The sequence below is a fragment of the Balaenoptera physalus genome (assembly GCF_965194825.1).
Source record: "Balaenoptera physalus genome assembly, chromosome: 10".
Lineage (NCBI taxonomy): Eukaryota > Metazoa > Chordata > Mammalia > Artiodactyla > Balaenopteridae > Balaenoptera > Balaenoptera physalus.
The window spans coordinates 23,776,016-23,801,148 of NC_138889.1; the positions used below are offsets into that span (position 1 = coordinate 23,776,016).

The 25,133-nt window shown below is 37.7% G+C and overlaps 1 protein-coding gene and 1 long non-coding RNA gene across 9 annotated transcripts in view; both read right to left on the reverse strand.

Moving 5' to 3' along the window:
- The window catches only part of ALG9 (ALG9 alpha-1,2-mannosyltransferase), a 100,289-nt gene that overhangs the window by 37,889 nt on the left and 37,267 nt on the right, over positions 1 to 25,133 (reverse strand). The window contains exon 14 of one of the 8 annotated variants that reach the window (XM_082476883.1): positions 18,336 to 25,129. The exons of the other annotated variants lie outside the window; for them this stretch is intronic. Within the exon in view, the coding sequence (XP_082333009.1) occupies positions 25,067 to 25,129 (63 nt within the window). The 3' untranslated portion in view covers positions 18,336 to 25,066. Of the gene's footprint in view, positions 1 to 18,335; positions 25,130 to 25,133 lie in introns of those variants that run through there. 8 annotated transcript variants of the gene reach the window in all.
- On the reverse strand, positions 12,372 to 20,014 carry LOC309667924. Its single transcript, XR_014268000.1, has 3 exons — positions 19,991 to 20,014; positions 19,645 to 19,715; positions 12,372 to 18,337 (listed from the first exon to the last, which is right to left on the reverse strand). It is a non-coding gene; the product is annotated as an uncharacterized lncRNA (long non-coding RNA).

The window sequence follows — 25,133 nt, forward strand, 5'->3', positions numbered from 1 at the left end:
GAAGGACACTATGTAATGATCAAGGGATCAATCCAAGAAGAAGCTATAACAATTATAAATATTTATGCACCCAACAAAGGAACACTTCAATACATAAGGCAAATGCTAACAACCATAAAAGGGGAAATCGACAGTAACACAATAATAGTAGGGGACTTTAACACCCCACTTACACCAATTGGCAGATCATCCAAACAGAAAATAAACAGGGAAACACAAGCTTTAAATGGCACAGTAAACCAGGTAGATTTAATTGATATTTATAGGACATTCCACCGAAAGTGGCAGAATACATTTTCTTCTCAAGTGCACATGGAACATTCCCCAGGATCAATCACATCTTGGGTCAAAAATCAAGCCTCGGAAAATTTAAGAAAACTGAAATCGTAGCAAGCATCTTTTCTGACCACAACACTATGAGATTCAAAATCAATTACAGGAAAGAAAGCTGTAAAAAACACAAATACATGGAGGCTAAACAGTGTGCTACTAAATAACCAAGAGATCACTGAAGAAGTCAAAGAAGAAATAAAAAAATACATAGAAACAAATGACAACGAAAACATGATGACCCAAAACCTATAGGACTCAGCAAAAGCAGTTCTAAGAGGGAATTTTATAGCAATTCAATCTCACCTCAAGAAACAAGAAAAATCTCAAATAAACAATCTAACCTTACAACTAAAGCAACCAGAGAAAGAACAAATGAAAGTCAAAGTCAGTAGCAGGAAAGAAATCATAAAGATCAGAGCAGAAATAAATGAAATAGAAATGAAGAAAACAAGAGCAGAGATCAATAAAACTAAAAGTTGGTTCTCTGAGAAGATAAACAAAATTGATAAACCTTTAGCCAGACACATCAAGAAAAAAAGGGACAGGACGCAAATCAATAAAATTAGAAATGAAAAAGGAGAAATCACAACTGACACGACAGAAATACAAAGGATTATAAGAGACTACTACAAACAACTATATGCCCATAAAATGGACAACCACGAAGAAATGGACAAATCCTTGGAAAGGTACACTTTCCAAGACTGAACCAGGAAGAATTAAAAAATATAAACAGACTTATCACAAGTAATGAAATTGAAACTGTAATTAAAACTCTTCCAACAAACAAAAGTTCAGGACCAGATGGCTTCACAGGCGAATTCTATCAAACATTTAGAGAAGAGCTAAGACCAATCCTTCTCAAACTCTTCCAAAAATTGCAGAGGGAGGAACACTCCCAAATTTGTTCTACAAAGCCACCATCACCCTGATACCAAAACCAGACAAAGAAATCACAAAAAAAGAAAATTACAGGCCAATATCACTGATGAACATAGAGGCAAAAATCCCAAACAAAATACTCACAAAGAGAATCCAACAACACATTAAAAGGATCATACACCATGACCAAGTGGGATTTATCCGAGGAATGAAAGGATTCTTCCATATACGCAAATCAACCAATGCGATACACCATATTAACAAATTAAGGAATAAATACCATATGATCATCTCAATAGATGCAGAAAAAGCTTTTGACAAAATTCAACACCCACTTATGATAAAAACTCTCCAGAAAGTGGGCATAGAGGGAACCTACCTCAAGATAATAAAGCCCATATATGACAAACCCACAGCAAACATCATACTCAATGGTGAAAAACTGAAAGCACTTCCACTAAGATCAGGAAGAAGACAAGGATGTCCACTCTCGCCACTCTTATTCAACATAGTTTTGGAAGTCCTAGCCACAGCAATCAGAGAAGAAAAAGAAACAAAAGGAATACAAACTGGAAAAGAAGTAAAACTGTCATTGTTTGCAGATGACATGATACTATACATAGAAAATCCTAAAGATGTCACCAGAAAACTACTAGAACTAATCAAGGAATTTGGTAAGGTTTCAGAATACAAAATTAAGAAATCTCTGGCATTCCTATACACTAACAACAAAAAATCAGAGAGAGAAATTAAGGAAACAATCCCATTTACCATCGCAACAAAAAGAATATAACACCTAGGAATAAACCTACCTAAAGAGGCAAAAGACTTGTACTCAGAAAACTATAAAACACTGATGAAAGAAATCAAAGATGACATAAACAGATGGAGAAATACACCATGTTCTTGGATTGGAAGATTCAATATTGTGAAAATGACTATACTACCCAAAGCAATCTACAGATTCAGTGCAATCCCTATCAAACTACCAATGGCATTCTTCACAAAATTAGAACAAAGATTTTTACAATTTGTATGGAAAACAAAAGACCCCGAACAGCCGAAGCAATCTTGAGAAAGAAAAAGAGAGCTGGAGAAATCAGGCTCCGTGACTTCAAACTATACTACAAAGCTACAGTAATCAAGACAGTATGGTACTGGCACAAAAACAGAAATATAGATCAATGGTAGAGGACAGAAAGCCCAGAGATAGAGTCATGCACATATGGTCACCTAATTTATGACAAAAGAGACAAGAACATACAATGGAGAAAAGATAGCCTCTTCAATAAGTGGTGCTGGGAAAACTGGACAGCTACATGTAAAAGAATGAAGTTAGAATACTACCTAACACCATACACAAAAATAAACTCAAAATGGATTAAAGACCTAAATGTAAGGCCAGACCCTATAAAACTCATAGAGGAAAACATAGGAAAAACGCTCTTTGACATAAACCACAGCAACACCTCTTTTGACCCGCCTCCTAGAGTAATGAAAATAAAAAAATAAATAAACAAATAAGACCTAATGAAATTTAAAAGCTTTTGCACAGAAAAGGAAACCATAAACAAGACCAAAAGACAACCTTCAGAATGGGAGAAAATATTTACAAATGAAGAATGGACAAAGGATTAATCTCCAAAATATACAAACAGCTCATGCAGCTCAATATCAAAAAAACAAACAACCCAATTAAAAAATGGGTGGAAGACCTAAATAGACATTTCACCAAAGAAGACATATAGATGGCCAAGAGGCACATGAAAAGATGCTCAAGATCACTAATTATTAGAGAAATGCAAATCAAAACTACAATGAGGTATCACCTCACACCAGTCAGAATGGCCATCATCAAAAAATCTACAGACAATAAATGCTGGAGAGGGTGTGGAGAAAAGGGAACCCTCTTGCACTGCTGGTGGGAATGTAAATTGATAAAGCCACTATGGAGAACAGTATAGAGATTCCTTAAAAAACTAAAAACAGAACTACCATATGACCCAGAAATCCCACTGGGTTTGCTGAGAAAACCATAACTCAAAAGGACACATGTACCCAAATGTTCACTGCAACACTATTTACAATACCCAGGACATGGAAACAACCTGAATGTCCAACGACAGATGAATGGATAAAGATGTGGTACATATATACAATGGAATATTACTCAGCCATAAAAAGGAACGAAATTGGGTCATTTGTAGAGATGTGGATGGACCTAGAGTCTGTCATACAGAGTGAAGTAAGCCAGAAAGAGAAAAACAAATACTGTATATTAACGCATATATGTGGAATCTAGAAAAATGGTACAGATGAACCTATTCATAGGGCAGGAATAGAGACGTAGATGTAGAGAACGGACATGTGGACACAGAGGGGAAAGGGGAGGGTGGGATGAATTGGGAGACTAGGTTTGACATATATATATTACCATGTGTAAAACAGATAGCTAGTGGGAACCTGCTGTATAGCACAGGGAGCTCAGCTCCGTGCTCTGTGATGACCTAGATGCGTCAGATGGGGTGGGGGGTGAGAGCGAGGTCCAAGAGGGAGGGGATATGGGGATATATGTATATGTATAGCTGACTCACTTCATTGTACAGCAGAAACACAACAGTGTAAAGAAATTTTACTCCAATAAAAAAAAGTACATAAAAATAAATAAATAAATAAATAAATAAATAAATAAATAAATAAATAAAATTTTTTTTAATTAGAAGAGGAACTCTAAGTCAGAGGCCTAGACTCTGGTCTGGGCTCCATAATAAACTAGCTGGGTGACTCACACTGATTTAAGTTTTTTATACCTCAACTTCTTCAGTAAAAAATAAGGATAATAGCATTTACCTCAAACAGTTGTAATGAGGATTAAATGAGATGATTCGTTTAAAAGAAACAAGGATAATACCATTTACCTCAAAGAGTTGTACTGAGGATTAAGTGAGATGATTCGTTTAAATAAAACTTGCAAACTATAAAGGACTACTATGCAAATAGCTGTAATATTAGAAGGAATCCTAATTAATTCTGTGAAATGTGGGAACTTGACTAATATAAAAGAACCTTGGAGCATTAGAGCCCATTAAAATGAATTATTCCTGTTTTCAACCTAGATTGGTGTTTACTGTCAATTCAAGTTATGCCCAATGTGTAGGACACAACAGTTACAATATTAACGACTCATAATCCTTGATTAGCACCTCCACTAAATAGTATCGAAATGAATCTTCTGGGCTCAAAGAAATAGAAAAGAAACTTATGGTTACCAAAGGGAAGAGGGAGAGGGGAGGGACAAATTAGGAGTATGGGATTAACAGATAGAAACTACTACACATAAAATAGATAAGCAACAAGGCTTTACTGTATAGCACAGGGAATTATACCCATTATCTTATAATAACCTATAATGGAATATAATCTGCAGAAACCCTGAATCACTATGCTGTACACCTGAAACTGATGCAATATTATAAACCAACTATACTTCAATTTTAAAAAACTGTAAAAGTCAATCTTCTGGGCATCATCGAAGTCTTTATTAAGTACCTATACTTAGGTGAATCCTAAAGCAGGGTATACAAAATTCCTGTAAGACACGTCTCTGTTTTTAAGCTTATCATTTAGGTCAGGAAATAATATTAGCACATATGAAATACAGAAAGTATTATAAGTAGAGTTCAGAGAGGAAGAAATCACTGGGGGCTACAGTAGGTGAAAAGCTTTCCTGGAGATGGTGGCAAATGTTAGAACAGAGAACAAAAGGCAGAAAGGAGCATGGTTTACAGGGGAAAGAGGTGGAGTATCTGCTTGTCCCAGGAGGTGTGTGTTGAGAAACAAAACTAGAGAGAGGCAGCCTGAGGACTGATAACCGAGGACCCAAATTAGGGGAATCTGGATGTTGTGCATCAGGAATCTACTCTAGGTTTTTTAACCAAGGAGTAATATAATTAAAAATGGGTCGCAGAACGAGGTCCGTACTGGCTATGCTGGGGAGGGTGGGGCAAGGAAGTGCTGGAGGAGAAGGCTGGAAGGACTCTAGTCACTATCACAGTATCCAGCTGTGAAGTGACCACACCTTGAAGCCCTATGGCAGGCAGAGCAAATGAAGGAAGCAGAAACGGTAGATCTCAGGTCTATTTCAAAGGAAATCAATGACACCAAGATTTCTAATGCAGTGAACTGGGGAAAAGAAGGAATTGCAGTGAAGAATCAGTTTAGGTAAGATTGAGAAAAGATGATAACTTGTGTTTCATCACCTGAGGTGGGAAGAAACATGGTGTATTCAAGGAACTGAAAGAAGGCCCATGTGACTAGAATACTGAGTTAAGAATTTTCTTTTTTTAAAAATTTTTATTTATTTATTTATTTTTGGCTGTGTTGGGTCTTCGTTTCTGTGTGAGGGCTTTCTCCAGTTGCGGCGAGTAGGGGCCACTCTTCATCGCGGTGCGCGGGCCTCTCACCATCGCGGCCTCTCCCGTTGTGGAGCACAGGCTCCAGATGCGCAGGCTCAGTAGTTGTGGCTCACGGGCTTAGTTGCTCCGCGGCATGTGGGATCTTCCCAGACCAGGGCTCGAACACGTGTCCCCTGCATTGGCAGGCAGATTCTCAACCACTGCACCACCAGGGAAGCCCCCTTCTTTTTTTTTTTAATATTTATTTATTTATCTCTCTATCTAGATATCTATCTATCTGGCTGCACCAGGTCTTAGTCGCAGCACACAGGATCTTTTAGTTGCAGCATGCGGGATCTTTAGTTGTGGCACGAGGGACCTTTTAGTTGCAGCATGCGGGATCTTTAGTTGTGGCACGAGGGACCTTTTAGTTGCAGCATGCGGGATCTTTAGTTGCAGCAGAGGGATCTTTTAGTTGCGGCATGAGAGATCTAGTTCCCTGACCAGGGATCGAACCCGGGCCCCCTGCATTGGGAGCACGGAGTCTTAACCACTGGACCACCAGGAAAATCCGCTGAGTTAGAGTCTTCTGTTGCAACTGCCTGGAACACTCCCTGCTTCTACCTCAGAAATTCCTACTCACCCTTCAGATTTTAGCTAAAAATGATTTCCTAGGGAAGACTTCACTGTCCACTTAAACTAGGACAGGTCCCTAAATTACATGCTCTCATATCAACCAATACTTCTCCATTAAAACACTGCACAATTATAATTTATGAATCAATTGGGAAAATAGTAAATGCTATGGAAGCTGGAGCTCTATCTATCTCATTCATGCATGCATTCCAAAAACCTAGTACCTAGCATAGTACAAAGCACAGAGTAGGTGCTAAGTGAATATATATTTAACAAATGTACACAAGAGTGCATGAATAAAAAAGTGAAAGATGAGGGAGGAAAAGGTGAAAGGGTAGGAAAAGAGAAGAAAGAACAGAGAGGAGCAGAAGATCCCAGATAAAGTTTGGGGAGATACCTAAAGTACTGGGCAGAAGAAAGTGGAAGAAGTAGGGTATGAAAAGACCCCTTAGAGAGGTCGTAGGAGAAGGATCAAAGAAGTACACTGTTTTGAAACTCGGGGAGAGTGGACTTCAAAAGCCACAGAAAGGCTGTGGAGGAGGCTGAAGACTGAGAAAAAATAACAACAGGAATGGGTTTAACAGTTGTACCAAACAATAAATTTATTACAGCTTAGAATGTCGTGTGGGGACAAAGAAAGAACTAATAGTCTAACCTCCTTTTCTCAGTGACCTTCCCTGCTGTCTATCCAGCCGCCTGAGCCAAGCCCCCACAAGTCCTAAGGCAGGAAGGATGTGAACTTGCATTCATGCATCTATCAGTTGGAAACAACAATGACGCACATAGCTGTAAAAATAGAGATCTCTGGCAAGGGCCAACGTGAAGTTCAGGGAACATCACAGAGAAACCATCTCCATGTAGAAAACATCTTATTTCTCAAATGTCACTGAAAATTCTCTGGTAAACAAATGCAATAAAGAATCCTCTAAGAGTGTAAGGTGATAATGTGAAAGATCAATCGAAATCAATCGTCCTGTAACCTCCAAGGCAAGTGGGAGGACTGAAGCTGAAAAAACTGTTTAGACACTTTGCCCAGAGATAAGTAAAATTTGGTTCTAACTGAGGCTACCAAACAGCAACAACGGCTGACATACACTATGAATTTAATACTTAACTTTTAAGCAGTATTCAGGATGTCCTCTTTCTTTCCAAAACATGTAATACATTTTGATTCAGTACATGTCTTCATGTCCCTCTGTGAGCAACTGTAGAGGCCCAGGACTCCTTATAGCTGAGCATTCTAAGCTCTGTGAAGGCAGGGACTGAGTCCCTCTTGATCAACACTGTCTCCCTGGTGCCTGATACAGTACCTGGCACACAGCAGGCAGTCACAAAGTATTTGCTGAAGGAAAGAATGGTCACCAGCTGCATCAGGATGCTGGATAACTTCAAACACCAAAACTGAGACCAACTATCTGTAAGTGCCAAGAATTTCTTCCCTTAGCTTCTACCCCCAGGAGGACAATCTATTTCCTCCAAAATATATAATAAAGATCAAATCACATTGTGATGAATCTACTAAAAAGTCTCTAGCTATCAAAATGAGTTCAAGTTCCAGTAAACTGGCTACTAATTTTGAGTAAGGCTAGATAATTCATCATAACAAGATTTGATTTACTTAGATATTTTATAGAATAAAAAAAATTAAAGTATGGGAGTTGCCTAGAAAAATCAACTTAAACAATTATTCTGGGATCCCACTACTGTGAACAGAATATGTAACTCCCTTCAGATATATGAATGCATTCCTGCTCTTGGGAAGGGGATTAGAGGACACAAAGAACACAGAAAATGAACAGAAGAATCACATTTAAGAGTAAACCAAGGGGCTTCCCTGGTGGCACAGTGGTTAAGAATCCACCTGCCAATGCAGGGGACATGGGTTTGAGCCCTGGTCCGGGAAGATCCCCCATGCCGTGGAGCAACTAAGCCCGTGTGCCACAACTACTGAGCCCACGTGCCACAACTACTGAAGCCCACGTGCCTAGAGCCCGTGCTCTGCAACAAGAGAAGCCACTGCAGTGAGAAGCCCGCACACCGCAATGAAGAGTAGCTCCCGCTCGCCGCAAATAGAGAAAGCCATGCACAGCAACAAAGAACCAAAGCAGCCAAAAATAAATAAATAAAATAAATAAATTTATTTAAAAAAAAAAAAAAAGAGTAAACCAGGGACTTACCTGGTAGTCCAGTGGTAGAGAATCCACCTTACCATGCTGGGGACACGGGTTCAATCCCTGGTCAGGGAACTAAGATCCCACATGCCACAGGGCAACTAAGCCCGTGTGCCACAACTACTGAGCTCGCACGCCCTGGAGCCTGCGCGCCACAACTAGAGAAGAGAAAACCTGCATGCCACAACTAGAGAGAAGCCCGTGCACCGCAATAAAAGATCCCCATGCCTCAACAAAGATCTTGCACGCCGCAACTAAGACCCGACGCAGCCAAAAAAAAAAAAAGAGTAAAGCAAAACTCCACATGGATACTCCTTGCTTATTCTCAATTCATAGACAAGATGTTAGAGACAACTAAGTCCAGTTCTACAAGCTTGCAGAACTTTCTGCATGTAAAGAATTTCTCTGAGAAGATATCTTTTGACTCCGTTTTAGCCACAACGTTTCATTATAAAAAATATAAATGTATAAAGAAATCCTATTGTATATAATCCTACTATAATTAGATGTGGATTATGCCAGCAAGGAATCATAAAACAAACAAGTATTTGAAACAGCTAACTCTCTGAAATGACACCAATAGAAAAGCAGAATAATGCTCTGAACCCCTTGCCCCCAACTAAGAGCTCTTCTTATTTAAACCTGTCTAATATTACCATGCATGTCAAGAAATGGGACCTCTAAATACTCTACCTCTAGCTCTAGCTCTGTGATTTAGGGACGTTCTTAACCTAGCCTCAGAGGTTTTACCATCTCTTCAAAGGGTTTAGACTACAAACCACTAAAATCCCTCTCAACTCTAAGGATCACTGTAGAGAAAATAATTTCATTATAATTGTAAATATACTCCACATTGCTGATTCTACTCTTCTCAAACTACTGCTGTTCATCATTAGATGTATTTTCATATTGAAAGACATCCCTATACTAGAGGTAACAAATACACAGGGTCTGCTTTTCATATTGCCAAGACATGGGCAATTAGAAGGTCTATGTTACTACTAGCACTGAACATAGTTGAAGATACATATTTGTCAGGAATGGCAAAGGCAAAATGAGATCATTCAGTTCTCTGAACTCCTTAAATAGTCAAGAAGCTATTTAAAGCCAAGATATTATCATTGTTATTCTGACATTGTTAAATATGTAAAGGGTTAGGGAAATTTTGTGGGCTTGTGTGCTTGAAAAAATGTTAAATTTTTACAGAGCTTCTTCAATTCCAAGGGCTTTATCAACGTACAGGCGGGTGAACACCCAGGATAGTGGTAGTGCCACTCAGTGAAGCCCAATCTACGTATCTCTTAGTTCTCAAGAACATATCTCAATATAAACAAACCTACTATTTTGTACAAAATGCATTTTCAGAAAACTGAGAAATCATGGGAGACTGTTTCTTTTGTTTTACAACAGCAAATTCAGGGTTTCTTCTGTAAATTTGATTTTTTTTTTCCTTTGCCCGCCATGCGGCTTGTGGGATCTTAGTTCACCTACCAGGGATGGATCGATCCCAGGCCCTCAGCAGTGAAAGTGCCGAGTCCTAACCACTGGACCACCACGGAATTCTCCGTAAATTTGATTTTTAAAAATATCAGTTTATATGAAATATTTTAAGACTACATCTATAATATAGAATGAAGTTCATCAGTTTTTATGACTGAAGTCACTATCACTACCCTCTTTAAGAAAAGTCTATTAAGTGCTAAATTGGGGAAAAAAAGAAAAATAAATCACACAACTTTCAGAAAACTTCTACTTAAGTTGAGTCATATATACAAAAAGCTATACACCATTTTTGTCAAAAATTTCCATTTTTTCTTTAAGGTTTTTATATTGTCACTGTAATTTAAAAGAAGACCAGAGGAAGACAAACATATAGATAGATACCTACCCTTTAGGAGCTCACTACCTAAGATGGACAATACCAGATGAATAAACTTTAAATGGCATTCAGCCAAGAGAATAAAGCAATTATGCCAAAGTAGAAATAAAAAGTAACAGAAAGTTATTTAATCATCCAGAGTTGGCAAAACATGCTCACAAATTTTTCTATTATAATTTTCTCTGCTTAATCAGTTGATTGACATTATTATCAGTTCCTGGTATATATTTTGCGTTCCAAGAAGAAAAGAAGGTTTTTAAATTCAAGGCTTTCACAGCTGTTTTCATCACCCATTCAAAAGGATATAAATTCAATAAATGAAGCTCTGCCTAGGTTAATATTTGCATCAACCTATGAAATTATATAACTTGTTCTGTACATGAATGTTGGGAAAACAGAGGTAGGGGAAACAGACTGGGAAGGGTGATAATTTTCTGGTGATTCTTATGCTGGGTTTCAATGGGTAACTTTGTTAGTTTATTTGAAATTCTGTGAATTCTCAAAATATTAATAGCAAAATATATTCAGGAGTAGGGGTTATTTATGTACTGTTGTTTCTACTAACATAGATAATTGAAGGGTGGCTATAAATGGATTTTTTTAAAGATTAAGATTTTTAGATTTTTTTAAAGGGAAATGGATGGTGCATAATTAATAGGGGATTGGAGAGGGTAAAGAGCCATGGGAAAATCATGTCACAATAACAAAATAAAAAGAAATATAAGACGCTCTCCTTTGCTCAATCTGCAAGAACTCCTGTAGAAAACAAGATCTGTAGTTTGAAAAGTGGTTTGGCAGACTATCTGGAGGAAAGGCAGCAGAAAAGAGTGCAATACAGGAATAGCAAATGCTCACTCACAGGTGTAAGTGAGCCAGACAGGCCAGGTGGAAGAGACTAACTTATGTGAAGCAGCTGTGGCTCCCAGGCTTTGAATTAGAGTTTCTGTACATGACCCTGACTGGGGAGTTCAGAAGCATCCATGTGAAAACAGACCTAACATAGTTAAAAGAAAAGTAGAAAAGTATTCTATCTTCCTGCAATACATCAAACTTGATAGGGAACCAGCTAAGACACAAATCTGGCAAACACTAAGCTCTGCCAACTCACATCAGAAACAAACAACAGAAGAAAGCGACACTGTATCTTAAGTGACTCTGAGGTCACAGATAGTATACTGAAGGTCTTTGTAACCAAGAGATGATATTTTCAATTTCTGTCCAAGCTAAATGTTGGGATTTTGGAAGAGAAAGATAAGGGAAGTGAACAGCAGGATATAAACAATGGAGTCAAATCACAGGACTGTATTTCTGAATTATGGCTTATAGACTAGTGAGTGCTTGGCAAGGGTCAGGATACATCTCACCAAGACCAGAGTGAATGTGCTTAGAAAAACTTCCAACTAAATAAAGAAAATTTTAAACTAAAATCTGAAGGAGGAAAAAAACACCCAGAGAAAATCATAAAATCAGACACTCTAGTCCAAAAGATGTGATATTAAAACACACACACACACACACACAGAAGGAAGAACTTAAGTTTCAGGAGAAAACAGAGAAGCGAATTAGAAATAAAAACCTATGGCCTCAAACATCAATGAAGCATTTAATCTAATATGTTAAAAGAAGGTGACAAATAAAAAACCAGAGTAGGTACTTTTCCATATGCCTTCAGCTGAGTCCAGCTGAAAACCCTGGACATTATGCATGAAACAAATATAAGACAACTAGAAAGAGTAGATGAAAGAAGGCAGACTGGCTAGGAACCTCAGGACCCCAGGAACAATATTTTTAGACAATAACCACTCTACTCCAACAGTGATAATTAATTTTATGTGTCAACTTAGCTAGGCCACAATACCTAGATATCTGGCCAAACATCATTCTAGATGTTGCTATGAAGGTATTTTTAAGATTAGATTAACATTTAAATCAGCAGACTTTGAATAAAGCAAATTACCCCTCATAATGCGGGTGGGCCTCATCCAATCAGCTGAAGACCTTAAGAGAAAAAGAGGTATTCTCTCACCCCTCCAGGAAGAGAAAATTCTGTCTCCAGACTGCCTTCCGACTGGAGAAGCAACATCAATTCTTCCCTGGCTCTTCAGTCCACCAATCAACCCTGCAGATTTCAGACTTACCAGCTCCCACAACTGTGAGTCAAGTCCTTAAATCAATCTCTCTCTAATACACACAAACACACACACACACATACGAACATGCATGCATGCATATACACACATTCCATTCATCTCTGTTTCTCTTCAGAAACCTAACATACTGGCCAACACGCCATCAAAAACATGTCATTCCACACATACCTCTGACAGTAAATGTCCAGTGGAGAGCCCAGCTTTCCACCTTCATCAGGCTGTAAGAGGGACCGCTCCTCCCAGCGTGGATGGTGTCAGAAAAGACCAAGTAGGGAGCTGGGCAGTAACAAGCTTCCCCTCTCCCTCACCACCCTGTGGCAACAGTGGAAACCATGCAGGCAGCCTGGACTCCCAGCTACCTGGCAGTAATGAGGCACCCCTCTTCTTACATGCTGAGGTGGTGTCAGAGAGGGCCTAGTGGAGAGTCAGGACTTTCACTACTGTCCAACAGTAATGAGGCCACCCCCCTCCAATGACATCAGTCGAGGCTATGTGGAGAGCAGTGACAAGGCACCCCTGCCCCTCTCAGCAAGGCGATATCGGTATAAGCCTAGTAGAGAGCATGAACTCTTGCTGCCATCCAGCAGTAACAAACACTCCTGTCCAGCTCCAGATGTCAATGGAGGCCAAGTGGGGAACCTGGACTTCCATCCCCATCTGGCAGTAACAAGGCAACACACCCTTTCTCGCGTCACTGTAGGGTCAGAGGAAGTTGGTAAAACAGAGGCTTTAAATAAGATCCAGAGTTTCATAATACTCAAAATGTCCAGGTTTCAATGAAAGGAAGATCTCAAGACATGACAAATGACAACAAACAAACTCCAACACAGAAATGACAGATATGTGAAACTTATCTAACAAAGATTTTAAAGCCACCATGATAAAAATGCTTCAATGAGCAATCACAAACATGCTGAAACAAAAGAACAGAAAGTCACAGCAGTGCACCTGAAACTATCACAATGTTGTTAGTCAGCTATATTCCAATATAAAATAAAAAGTTAAAAAAAAAAAAAGTCACAGCAAAGAAACAGAGGAAGTAAAGAAGAACCAAATGGAAATTTTAGAAATAAAAAGGACAAGAACTGAAATTAAAAGCTCAGTACATGTGTTAAACAGCAGAACAGACGAATCAGAGGAAAGAAAAAAAAAAAAAGGTCATGAAGAACCTAGGGGTAAGACGGGAATAAAGACACAGACCTACTAGAGAATGGACTTGAGGATATGGGGAGGGGGAAGGGTAAGCTGTGACAAAGTGAGAGAGTGGCATGGACATATATACACTACCAAACGTAAAATAGATAGCTAGTGGGAAGCAGCCGCCCAGCACAGGGAGATCAGCTCGGTGGTTTGTGACCACCTAGAGGGGTGGGATAGGGAGGGTGCGAGGGAGACACAAGAGGGAGGAGATATGGGGATATATGTATATGTATAGCTGATTCACTTTGTTATAAAGCAGAAACTAACACACCATTGTAAAGCAATTATACTCCAATAAAGATGTTAAAAAAAAAAAGAAAACAGAATAATAAAATTATATAATCTGAATAACAGAAAGAAAAAGGACTAGAGAAAAAAACAAGGAGAAGAGAGCTTCAGGAGCCCGTGGAACTGTAACGGAAGAGCTAACACTAATGTCATTGAGTCCCAGAAGGACAGAAGAAGGAGGGAAGGGCTGAAAAAGTACTAAAATAATGGCCGAAAGCTTCCCAAATTTGGCAAGAGACTTAAACTTATGGAATCAAGAAGCTGAGTGAACCCCAAACAGACTAAACTCAAAGAAATACACTCTAAGACATATCATAATTCAACTTCTAAAAACTAAAAACAAAGAAAACCTCTTGAAAGCAGCCAGAGAAAAATGACACCTCACCTACAGGGGAGAAACAAGTAGGGTGACAACAGATTGCTCATCAGAAACCATGGAAGTCAGAGGAAGGGGCATAATATTTTTCAAGTGTTAAATGAAAAAAAATTGTCAACCAGAATTCCATATCAAGGGGAAAGCAAAACATTTCCAGATGCACACTGGTCAGAATGGTCATCATCAAAAAGTCTACAAATAATAAATGCTGGAGAGGGTGTGAAGAAAAGGGAACCCTCCTGCACTCTTGGTGGAAATGTAAATTGGTACAGCCACTATGGAGAACAGTATGGAGGTTCCTTAAAAAACTAAAAGTAGAATACCATAGGATCCAGCAATTCCACTCCTGGGCATGTATCTGGAAAAGATGAAAACTCTAATTCAGAAAGATACATGCACCCCAGTGTTCACAGCAGCACCACCTACAATAGCCAAGAAATGCAAACAACCTAAATGCCCGTTGACAGCTGAATGGATAAAGAAGATGTGGCATATATATTTATTCAATGGAATATTACTCAGCCATAAAAAAGAATGAAGTAATGCCACTTGTAGCAACATGGATGGATCTAAAGATTATCATACTATCTGCAGTAAGTCAGACAGAGAAAGACAAATATCATTATTATATCACTTACATGTGGAATCTAAAAAAATGATACAAATGAACTTATTTACAAAACAGAAACAGACTCACAGACATTGAAAACAAACTTACGGTTACCAAAGGGGAAAAGGGTGGGGAGGGATAAATTAGGAGTTTGGGATTAACAGATATGCATACTATATATAAAATAGATAAACCATCAGGACCTATTGTGTAGCACAGGGAACTATATTCAACATCTTGTAATGATCTATAATGGAAAAGAATCTGAAATATATATGTGTATAACTGAATCACTTTGCTGTACACCTGAAACTAATGAAACATTGTAAATTAATTATACCCCAATTAAAAAAAAAAGACATTCCCAGATGAAGGAAAACCAAGAAAACATGTTGTTAGCAAACCTACCCTGAAAGAATGGCTATAGGAATTCGTGAAACAAAATGGAGATGATAAAAGAAGAAATCACATAAGATAAGGAAGGAAGAAAGAACAGAAAGAGTAAGGATATGGATGAAAATCATAGATTTTCCTTCTCTTGAGTTTTCTAAATTATGTTTAGAGGTTGAAGCAAATATTATAACATGTTTCAAAGTGGTTCTCAATATACATAGAGGAAATATTTAAGACAATTATAAACAGGGGAGGGTAAAGGAATGCAAAAGGAGGTATGATCTCTACACATCACTTGAACTTGTAGAGCCAATCTGGAAAACAGCTTGCCAGTTCCTGAAAACACTAAACATATACCTACCATATGAGCCAGCAATCACATTCTGGGGCATCTATCCCAGAGAAATTAAAATGTATATCCACACAAAAACCTGTACACAGAGATTTATAACAGCTTTATTTGTAGGAGCCAAAAATTGGAAACAACCAAAATGTCTTTCAATAGGTAAATGGTTAAACAAACTCTAGTATATTGATACCACCAAATACCACTCAGAAATACAGAGGAACAAACTACTGACACAGTATGGATGGATTTCAAGAGCATTATGCTGAGGGGGAAAAGGTAATTTCAAAGGTAACACACTACATAATTCCATTTATATAAAATTCTCAAAATAACAAAATTACAGAGATGGAGAACAAATTAGCAGTTGCCAGGGGTTAGGGATGGTGAAGGTGCGCTGTAACTAGGAAAGAGTAGTACAAAGATGATCTTTGTGGTGCTGGAAGAGTTCTGTACCTTGATTGCAGTGGTGGCTCCATGAATCTTATACATGTGATAAAACAGCACAGAACTGTACTAATGCCAATTTCCTGGTTTTGGAATTATACTAGAGGTACACTGGGGGAAACTGCATGAAGGGTACATGTACCCTTCTCTGTACTGTCTTTGTAACTTCCTGTGAATCTGTAATTATTTCAAAATAAAAAGTTTTTTAAAATGAAAATAAAGCAGCAAGGAGCCTCAACATCTGGGGGGATGGTATATGTGACTGAACTATTTAACTTCTATCTATGAGAAGGGTATATCTTTCTCAAAACAAACTCAAATAATATAAACTGAATGGCCAAAACTCATGAAAATCCTTCAACATGAGAGTAGAAATGCAGAGGACTGAACATATTGATGAGACTTGAAAGAGAAATAATAGAAACACTATTAATCAAAAGAAAATATCAACCTTGTTTTCTAAAAAATAAACTAACCAGTCTTGTAGTAAATGCTACGATATTAAGGCAATAAATAATATGAATCTTTTTAGTGGTTTGGCATCTTGGTAGGTAACATAAACCTATTTAGTTCTATTCCTTACTAAAGGCAGGCAGAGACAGCTATAGAAATCCGGGTTTTTGGTAATTTAAGGATCTCACTATTAAAACAAGAGGAAGCAGAAGCATTTATTTCTTTCAGTCTGGCATCTGTTAATGAATACTGAAAAGGTTCATTCAATTAGTATCTGTCAGTGCTGGGCCATGTGGGTGATGCAACGATGGAAAGGACATGATCTCTGCCCTCCAGGGGCTTGTAACCTAGTACACTAACTGGACTATACCCAGACCTTGAAGAATGACAGTGCTCGAATCCTAGTTAGTCTAAATTTCTACTATTATCAGGGTCTGGGGAGGCCTCTCTTCAGTTCAAGAAGACTAAATGAAGGGCTATTTGAGTATTTTAGTTAAATTTTTTAAATGATCTGCTGTGTATAAGCCCTATGTGAGTGAGGTACTGTGGAGGTACGTGAACTCTTGTCCTTAAATGTATAATTTATCAGAGAACACAGTCACACACATAGATAATGAGAATAAATGAAACAGGGAAGTAAGAAATAAAAAATGCTCTGCCCAATTACTTAAAATCTAGAAACTTCAAACCATTTCTTTTCCCCTGAACACTCAATGTTTTTCATATTTCAAGGCTTTGCATGTGCTGTTCCCTTTGACGGAAATGTATACTTTCCTTCCTTTGCCAGAGAACTCTCAATCTTCCTCTAAGACCCAGCTCCCCTGTCACCTCTTACGTGAAGCTGCCCCCAAATAGAGAAGTAGGAAGAGTCCTTCCTACTTTCTCTGTGCTCCCACAGCATACTATGGTACTCATTATACTACTGAATAATATTTTAGAACTGTCTCTCCTACTAAACTCTGAGGGGAAGATTTATGTTTTTTTCTAAATTCATCTTTAGGTCTATCAAAATAATGTATGCGCATAGTTCAAAATTTAAGTAGTACAAGAAGCTTATTATGAAAAACAGCAGTACACTCTTATTCCCTGGTCCCACTTCCCAGAGGCAACAACTCACAACTCTTCCAATGTTTTCTTCTGGTAGTTCTTGATGTTTCAATTATCAAATAATAATACATGCTGACTTCTTTTGGTACTTAGTACATCTTGGTATGAATCATTTCTCATTCATCATTTTAGGTACACTTTGTGGGGTCTTTCAATCTGAAAAGGAATGTCCTTCAGTTCTTGGGGAATCTTCTCACATTATTTCTTGGGCAATTTTCTTTTCTCCATCTCACTTGTTCTCTCTTTCTGGACCTCCTATTAGCTAGATGCTGGATTCTCTGATCTTTTTTCCTTTTCCTATTTTCTATCTCTTTGTTTTTTTGTTCGTTTTTGTATTGTTACTGTATGGAAGATTTCTTCAACTTTGTCCTCTAATCAGGCTATTGATTTTTAAAATCTCTATTATCTTGTTTTTAATTTCTAGGAACTCTTATTTTCTGATTGTTCCCTTCTCAAAACATATGTCTTTGTTTTATGGTCCCCAAACTTTTCTTTTAACCTATCAGGGAACACTAATTATAGAAGTTAAATTTTTTTTTTCTGGTTCTTACATTGTTTTCCAAATTCCTTTCTATCCCCATAAATTTTTTCTTTCCTTTTTTATTTGTTAGGGACTTTTCTTAAATGACAGGAGACTATGTTTTTTGTCACTTTGCATCTTCAGCACACAGTCTAGAACAATAAAAAGTTAAATAATGAGTGGACGAATAAACAAAGAAGGAACAAAATAAGAAACATTTAAAAATAATTAAGAATAAAAAGATGACAAAAGATTGGAGATTACTGTTATTGTGCTGATAAGCTTTACAGGTCACTGTCTTTTTAGCCAGTGCTCTAGGACTGCTGGGGATGCACCTGCCAACAGGTGGTCTCCGGCACTCACTGGATGGACAAGGCCTTTTGTCCAAACCTCAACAAGAGGCAAACTATTTAATTTTATTTAAATTTTTATATAATTCTTTAACTCCCCTCCTGTCTGGAAGAATTGAACATATTACTTTATATAGTTTCTTTGTCACAGCAACATCTTCTTTTAGTTTTAGATTTAAAAAACATTTTTTTTCCTCATAGCTTGCAAGAGGTAAACCAAATTTATTTCTTTGAAGCAATCTAGATCTAGTTTGCAGAAAGAGCAGCAAAAGTAGTCTTAGATATAATGACTGAAATGACTTAAGAGGCCAGAAGGCTAAGAGGCAAAAATTACTTAATAGAAAATCCCTCTCTCAATTTTGAGTCGACAGTTCTTGTGCTCAAAGACAAAAACCTGAGGTCAGTTGACTGCATGCCGAGTATTGTTTGTAAAGCCTACCAGAGATCTTAGTAGTTTCAAAGATTTGATATCTATAGTAATCTATAGATATCTATGGTAATTTTTTTTTAATTATGAAAGTAAAATATGATTTACTATAAAAATATTTTTTAAATGCATTTTAAAAATCACCTATAATCCTACCAGCCAAAGAAAATCAACATCAACCTGTTAGTTTATGTTCCAGGCTTTTTTCTTTGGAGATAAAGATTTTTCTTCATAGACTCTGGATCATGCTATATATTCTATTTTACTGTGACTATTTATAGTTTGAGATTTCTCAGTTTGACTCCCTGGTAAAACCAAGTGACTACTGCCCCTTAGTTCTAAGAGAATCAGAAAGAATAGTTTCTTCTCTCAATTTTATCAATGTCTCAGTGCAAAATCTGAGACCACACTCCATAACCACATCATATACAATTCAAAAATCAAAAGGCTGGATTTAAATTTAACTTAAATTGTAACCAAATAGCTCATTTTTTTGTTTCTTAAGATTTAATCATTCTTTCTTGCATCAAAAATAACAAAATTGTAGGGTGACATTAACACATGATCGTGAAACAAATATGTGTTTCATTTCATTAGTCACAGGCTACATATCAACCAGCTGTCGAAGCTAAAAATATGTCTTAGTATAAAATTTTGTAAAATACAAGCATTTAAGACTCACTTTGAAAGAAATGTGACTTCTTTCAGTTTCTAACAATCCACTAGAAGCTTTGAAGAATAAAAAATCAGCACCTCTAAACCAAAAGAAAAAGAAAGGTGGTGGGAGGGGAATTCAAACGAATTTACTGATAATCGATATCACATTGTTTACATCTTATCAGGAAGATGTAAGGATGTTACATATTAAGGATGACAATTTAATACCACCTCAGATGTAAACAAAAATATAGACTCTAAAAAGAAAATAAAAGGCCTGAGACAGAGATCAAGACATCAATAATAAAAGGTGTGTGTTTTGTTGGGGGAGGAGTGGGCCAAGGGGATTGGGCAATAATAAATATTCTCACAGCTTTTCCTCTTCAGCTGTTGCAGAGATTCTGCCAGGGATAGAGTCTGCAGCCATGTCTTCTCAACTCTCAAACATCACACTCAGGTAGCATGACACAGATACTCATCTCCTCTGGGACAGAAACAGCAGACAGACTTCCATCTCTGGTCATGAGGTCATGTGGCCCAGAAATCATGTTTCAAGATAAGGTTTGCCACTGTGAAATATTTGATTACAAAACAGGACCAGCTGAAATCTAAACACTGCAACTGGATTTCAGATGTAGTTACAGCAAATTAGAGAGATGCAAACCTATTTCAAGGGTCTCAGAAACTCATAAAATCATATAAGAATAAAATATACTTCACTGAATTCCAGAAAAGAATCATAAGCTCTCCTAACTCCCAGAGCAGTGCTCTTGCCACTACATCATTGTGCCAGGCATCAATATTATCCTATGACAGTCCCTTCTTTTTGAAATAGGAACACTGGGGCGTAGGAGGAAACATCTGATAGGGAAAGATTTCAAGTATTTTTCGGGATTTTCATTTGATATATACTAAAATTAAATTTTAAAAAGTAGTTGTCACCCAGAGGCATAGGCTGTCGTATAGTTTTATTGTCTCCCATAAAGCCTTGCTAAATACATATTTATTGAATGAATCTTTAAATTCACAAGTAAAAGTTTACTGCACTATAAAAATGTAAACTCACAGGTAAAAATTTGGGGTCATTCAATCACTAAAGATCATGAAAACATCACTTCATTTCTAAATGCCAACACAATGGATACTAGTGAATTAATTTGAAAGAAGCATTTTGAACAGCCTTAACTTAAATTCAGAGTGGATTCCAATCTTATTCTACTGCACATATTACAGCAATTTTAATCTGCTTGCTCTGCTACTCAAGGCTAATAACAATTAGTAAGGTTATCTGTAGGGCAATTAATTTTCTCCTCGAATAAGGACTTCCAGTAAGGGTAGGAGAAATGATTAAAAGAGAGAAAAAGAAGAAAGAGAGAAAAAAGAAAAGGGAGTAGACCCCAATCACTTCTTTTGATTACTACATAAAGTACCTGGCATACATGTAATAGAGCTCTAGAAATGGAAAGTAACTTCTTAAAAAAGTAATGCTCAGACTTCCCTGGTGGTGCAGTGGTTAAGAATCCACATGCTAATGCAGGGAACACAGGTTCGAGCCCTGGTCCGGGAAGATCCCACATGCTGCGGAGCAACTAAGCCCATGTGTCACAACTACTGAGCCTACGCTCTAGAGCCCACGAGCCACAACTACTGAAGCCCGCGTGCCTACAGCCCGTGCTCCGCAACAAGAAAAGTCACCGCAATGAGAAGCCTGCGCACCACAACGAAGAGTAGCCCCTGCTCACCACAACTAGAGAAAGCCCGCGTGCAGCAACGAAGACCCAACGCAGCCAAAAATAAAGTAATGCTCAACCACTTGATGTCTATTGAGCCCTGTTACATGAAAGAACAATTAACCATTGCATGAAAACATATATTCAAGTGATACACCACATGGTATAAACTTGGAAGTAAGAAGAGGCGTGAAAAGAATACTGGAGAATCCTGAAACCAAGTTTCTTATCCTAGGACTAACCTTTGTCAGGTTACCACCTCTCTGAGCCTCAATTTTTTCACCCATAAAAAGAAGAGATCATAAACTTTATGATACCTTAAGTTCCCTTCCAAAACCATAATTCTTCCCATTGGTTAAATGGTAAAGGCAGGGATAAAGAAGAAAAAGAATATACAGTCAGTTCTATTGTAACACTTGTTTTGAAAATGCAAATTTGTTCCAACGCAACTGATATATTAGGGAACAATGTGAGCGTAATTCAATTTCTGTGTTTGCTTATGTGTCATTTAATCCACAAGAAAAACTAGATGAATCCAGAAAATTACACCCAGTTGAACCAATCAGCCCAGAAATAAACAAAGTGCATACAAGACCACACTCAAGTATCTCCCAGCTTCTTCCGTTCACTGCCTGCTATGAGCCACACCCATTCACATCATCAATATTTGGTATTACAGCTTTCTGTCATGTTTCAAATAACCCTTATTTCACAAGCTGCAGCCCTCCCAATGCCACTTCAAGAAACAACCTGAGGTCTTCTTCAAGGTAAACTGCCATATTATTGTAGCATTTATGTACTTTTCGCCATTTAACATATATAAAACTATGCCACTGTTTTTATTAGGTTCCTATCTTTTTTATGTGTCACTGACAAAGTTTGTGAGTATTGTGTCCCTAACTCCATTTTTCCCACAAGCCTTGTGGTTTTCTACACAGTTATCTTTAGCAATTGTATATCACGTTATAGCAGAACTGACTATATTACTATTTGGGAAAAAAATTAATCAATGACCAGTTTTATTTTTCCAAAGGTAACAGATGGACAAGTTTCCTGAAAATCTGCTTAAGCATTAAGTCAAAGTCAGGGAAAAGTCTTTATCTGTAAGATCCCTCCTGAACTCGTGTTTTTTACCCCAAACTCCACCCACTGACTAAGTAGTTCCCACATCAGACACCAGATTTGGAAACAGAAGGTTATCATTCACCTTGAAACAGTGAACAAAAATTTGGATTTGTCAAGAAGTAAAGAGGAGACACTGAATGTATCTTCTAAATTCAGACCTTGATTCTGGCAGAAAGTCTTGGCAGGTACCATTGAATAATACCACCTGTTCAACAGCTACTCAGTATCTATCATGAAAGAATATGCAGCAAAAAAATATTATTGCTGCAGTATGGTTATAACGATACAGTAGAAACCAACAGCCCTTACAAACACTCACTCCTAATTCTTGATAAACTCAGAGGTAAAAGAGCATAGGGAAATACAGGAGGTCATGCATGTTTCTTAGTTTCCACTCAGACTAGAAATAGGAGACAGATCACATCATTTAGCACTGAAGCCAAGAGTTGGCTAAAACCTGTCACTCAGAACCAAAGGGCAAATAAAAATAATGCTGCTATTTAGCATGCTCAGGAAAGACAGAGAACATAATTATTTTGCCTTTTTGAATGAACCCATACTTAAAACCAGGACTGATACCAGAAGTAACAAACATAAATGTACTACAACGTGTGCTCTCCCATTTCGGGCAAAATTATTTGGTCACTACAGTCTTGATCCTGGCACCATTTCTTAAAGAACTACGTTATTTTTCAAAATAATTGAGATTTTTATTTACATACATATGCACATATGAATGCAAGAGAAAAAAGTGAAAGAAAAAAACGCCAAAATGGTAACAGTGGTTTAATATTTGGGTAATTTGATTATAGCTGATTTTTTTTTGATAGCTTTCATTATTTTACACAAGTGTTCATTACTTTTATCATCAAAGAAAAACAAATATCTTTTTAAACAGTTAACTGAAAGAAATTAATCCCTGATCATAGTTTGTGTAGAATTCACAGTAAGCCATCAAGTGTCTCTTCTACTTTCCAAAGTGTCAAAGGTGAGTGGACTGGATTTGGAGGGCACTTCCCCCACCATGCAGGAAAATCCAAAGAGAGAAAGGTGTATGAGCACAGTGACAGACACTACACACTCAGAATACATATAGGACCTGTTTGTCCCTGCTTTTACCAGCCAGCATTTTGGTGACTCCTATAGGTATTCTAGAAAATCTTCTCCTTTTGGGTAAAGCTAATATAGTCACTTAAATTTAACAGTATCTGGTAGTGGAGAACATGGAAATATGATCTAACCAGAGACAACCTGCGACCAAAGCTTAAGAAATGTACAACAGGCCACTGTAGATTTTTTTTAATTGAAGTATAGATGATTTACAATATTTTATTAGTTTCAGGTGTATAGCATAGTGATTCTGTTTTTTCTTTGTAGATTATATTCCATTATAGTTTATTACAAGGTATTGGATATAATTCCCTGTGCTATACAGTAAATCCTTGTTGCTTATTTATAAATAGTAGTTTGTATCTGTTAATCCCATACTCCTAATTTGTCCCTCCCCACCCCCGCTTTCCTCTTTGGTAATATAAGTTTGTTTTCTACGTCTGTGAGTCTATTTCTGTTTTTGTATTCATCTGTATTATTTTTAAGATTCTACATATAAGTGATATCATATAGTATTTGTCTTTCTCTGTCTGATTTACTTTACTAAGCATAATATTCTCTAGGTCCATCCATGTTGCTGCAAATGGCAATATTTGGATGTGTGTGTGTGTGTGTGTGTGTGTGTGTGTGTGTGTGTGTGTGTACCACATTTCCTTAAGCCAACTGTCTGTTGATGGGCACCTGGGTTGTTTCCATACCTTGGCTGTTTGTAAATAGTGCACTGGGGTGCATGTATCTTTTCAAATTAGCGTTTCTGTGTTTTCCGGATATATACCCAGGAATGGGATTGCTGGATCATATGGTAAGTCAATTTTTAATTTTTTAAGGAAGCTTCATACTGTTTTCCATAGTGGCTGCACCAATTTACATTCCCACTAACAGTGTAGGAGGACTCCCTTTTCTCCACACTCTCTCCAGCATTTATTATTTGTAGACTTTTTTTTTTCAGACCGCATTAGGTCTTCGTTGCTGCACGCGGGCTTTCTCTAGTTGCGGCAAGTGGTGGCTACTCTTCCTTGCGGTGCGTGGGCTTCTCATTGCAGTAGCTTCTCTTGTTGCGGAGCACGGGCGCTAGGCGTGCAGGCTTCAGTAGTTGTGGCTCGCGGGCTCTAGAGCACAGGCTCAGTAGTTGTGGTGCACGGGCTTAGCTGCTCCGCGGCATGTGGGATCTTCCCGGGCCAGCACTCGAACCCATGTCCCCTGCACTGGCAGGCAGATTCTTAACTACTGCGCCACCAGGGAAGTCCCATTTGTAGACTTTTTGATGATGGCCATTCTGACTGGTGTGAGGTGATACCTCACTGTGGTTTTGATTTGCATTTCTCTAATAATTAGTGATGCTGAGCTTTTTTCATGTGCCTGTAAGCCACTGAAGATTTTATAGCCAGCTTTCTCTCAACATCACTATCTCAACAATGATAAATATTCATCTCTCAAGTCAGAAAGCATGTATAGGCTAACTACTAGATACACAGCACTATCCTAGCCACTATGGTGAATACAAAAGAAATAAGGTGCAGTCATTCTCTCCATAGCATTCACAATCTGA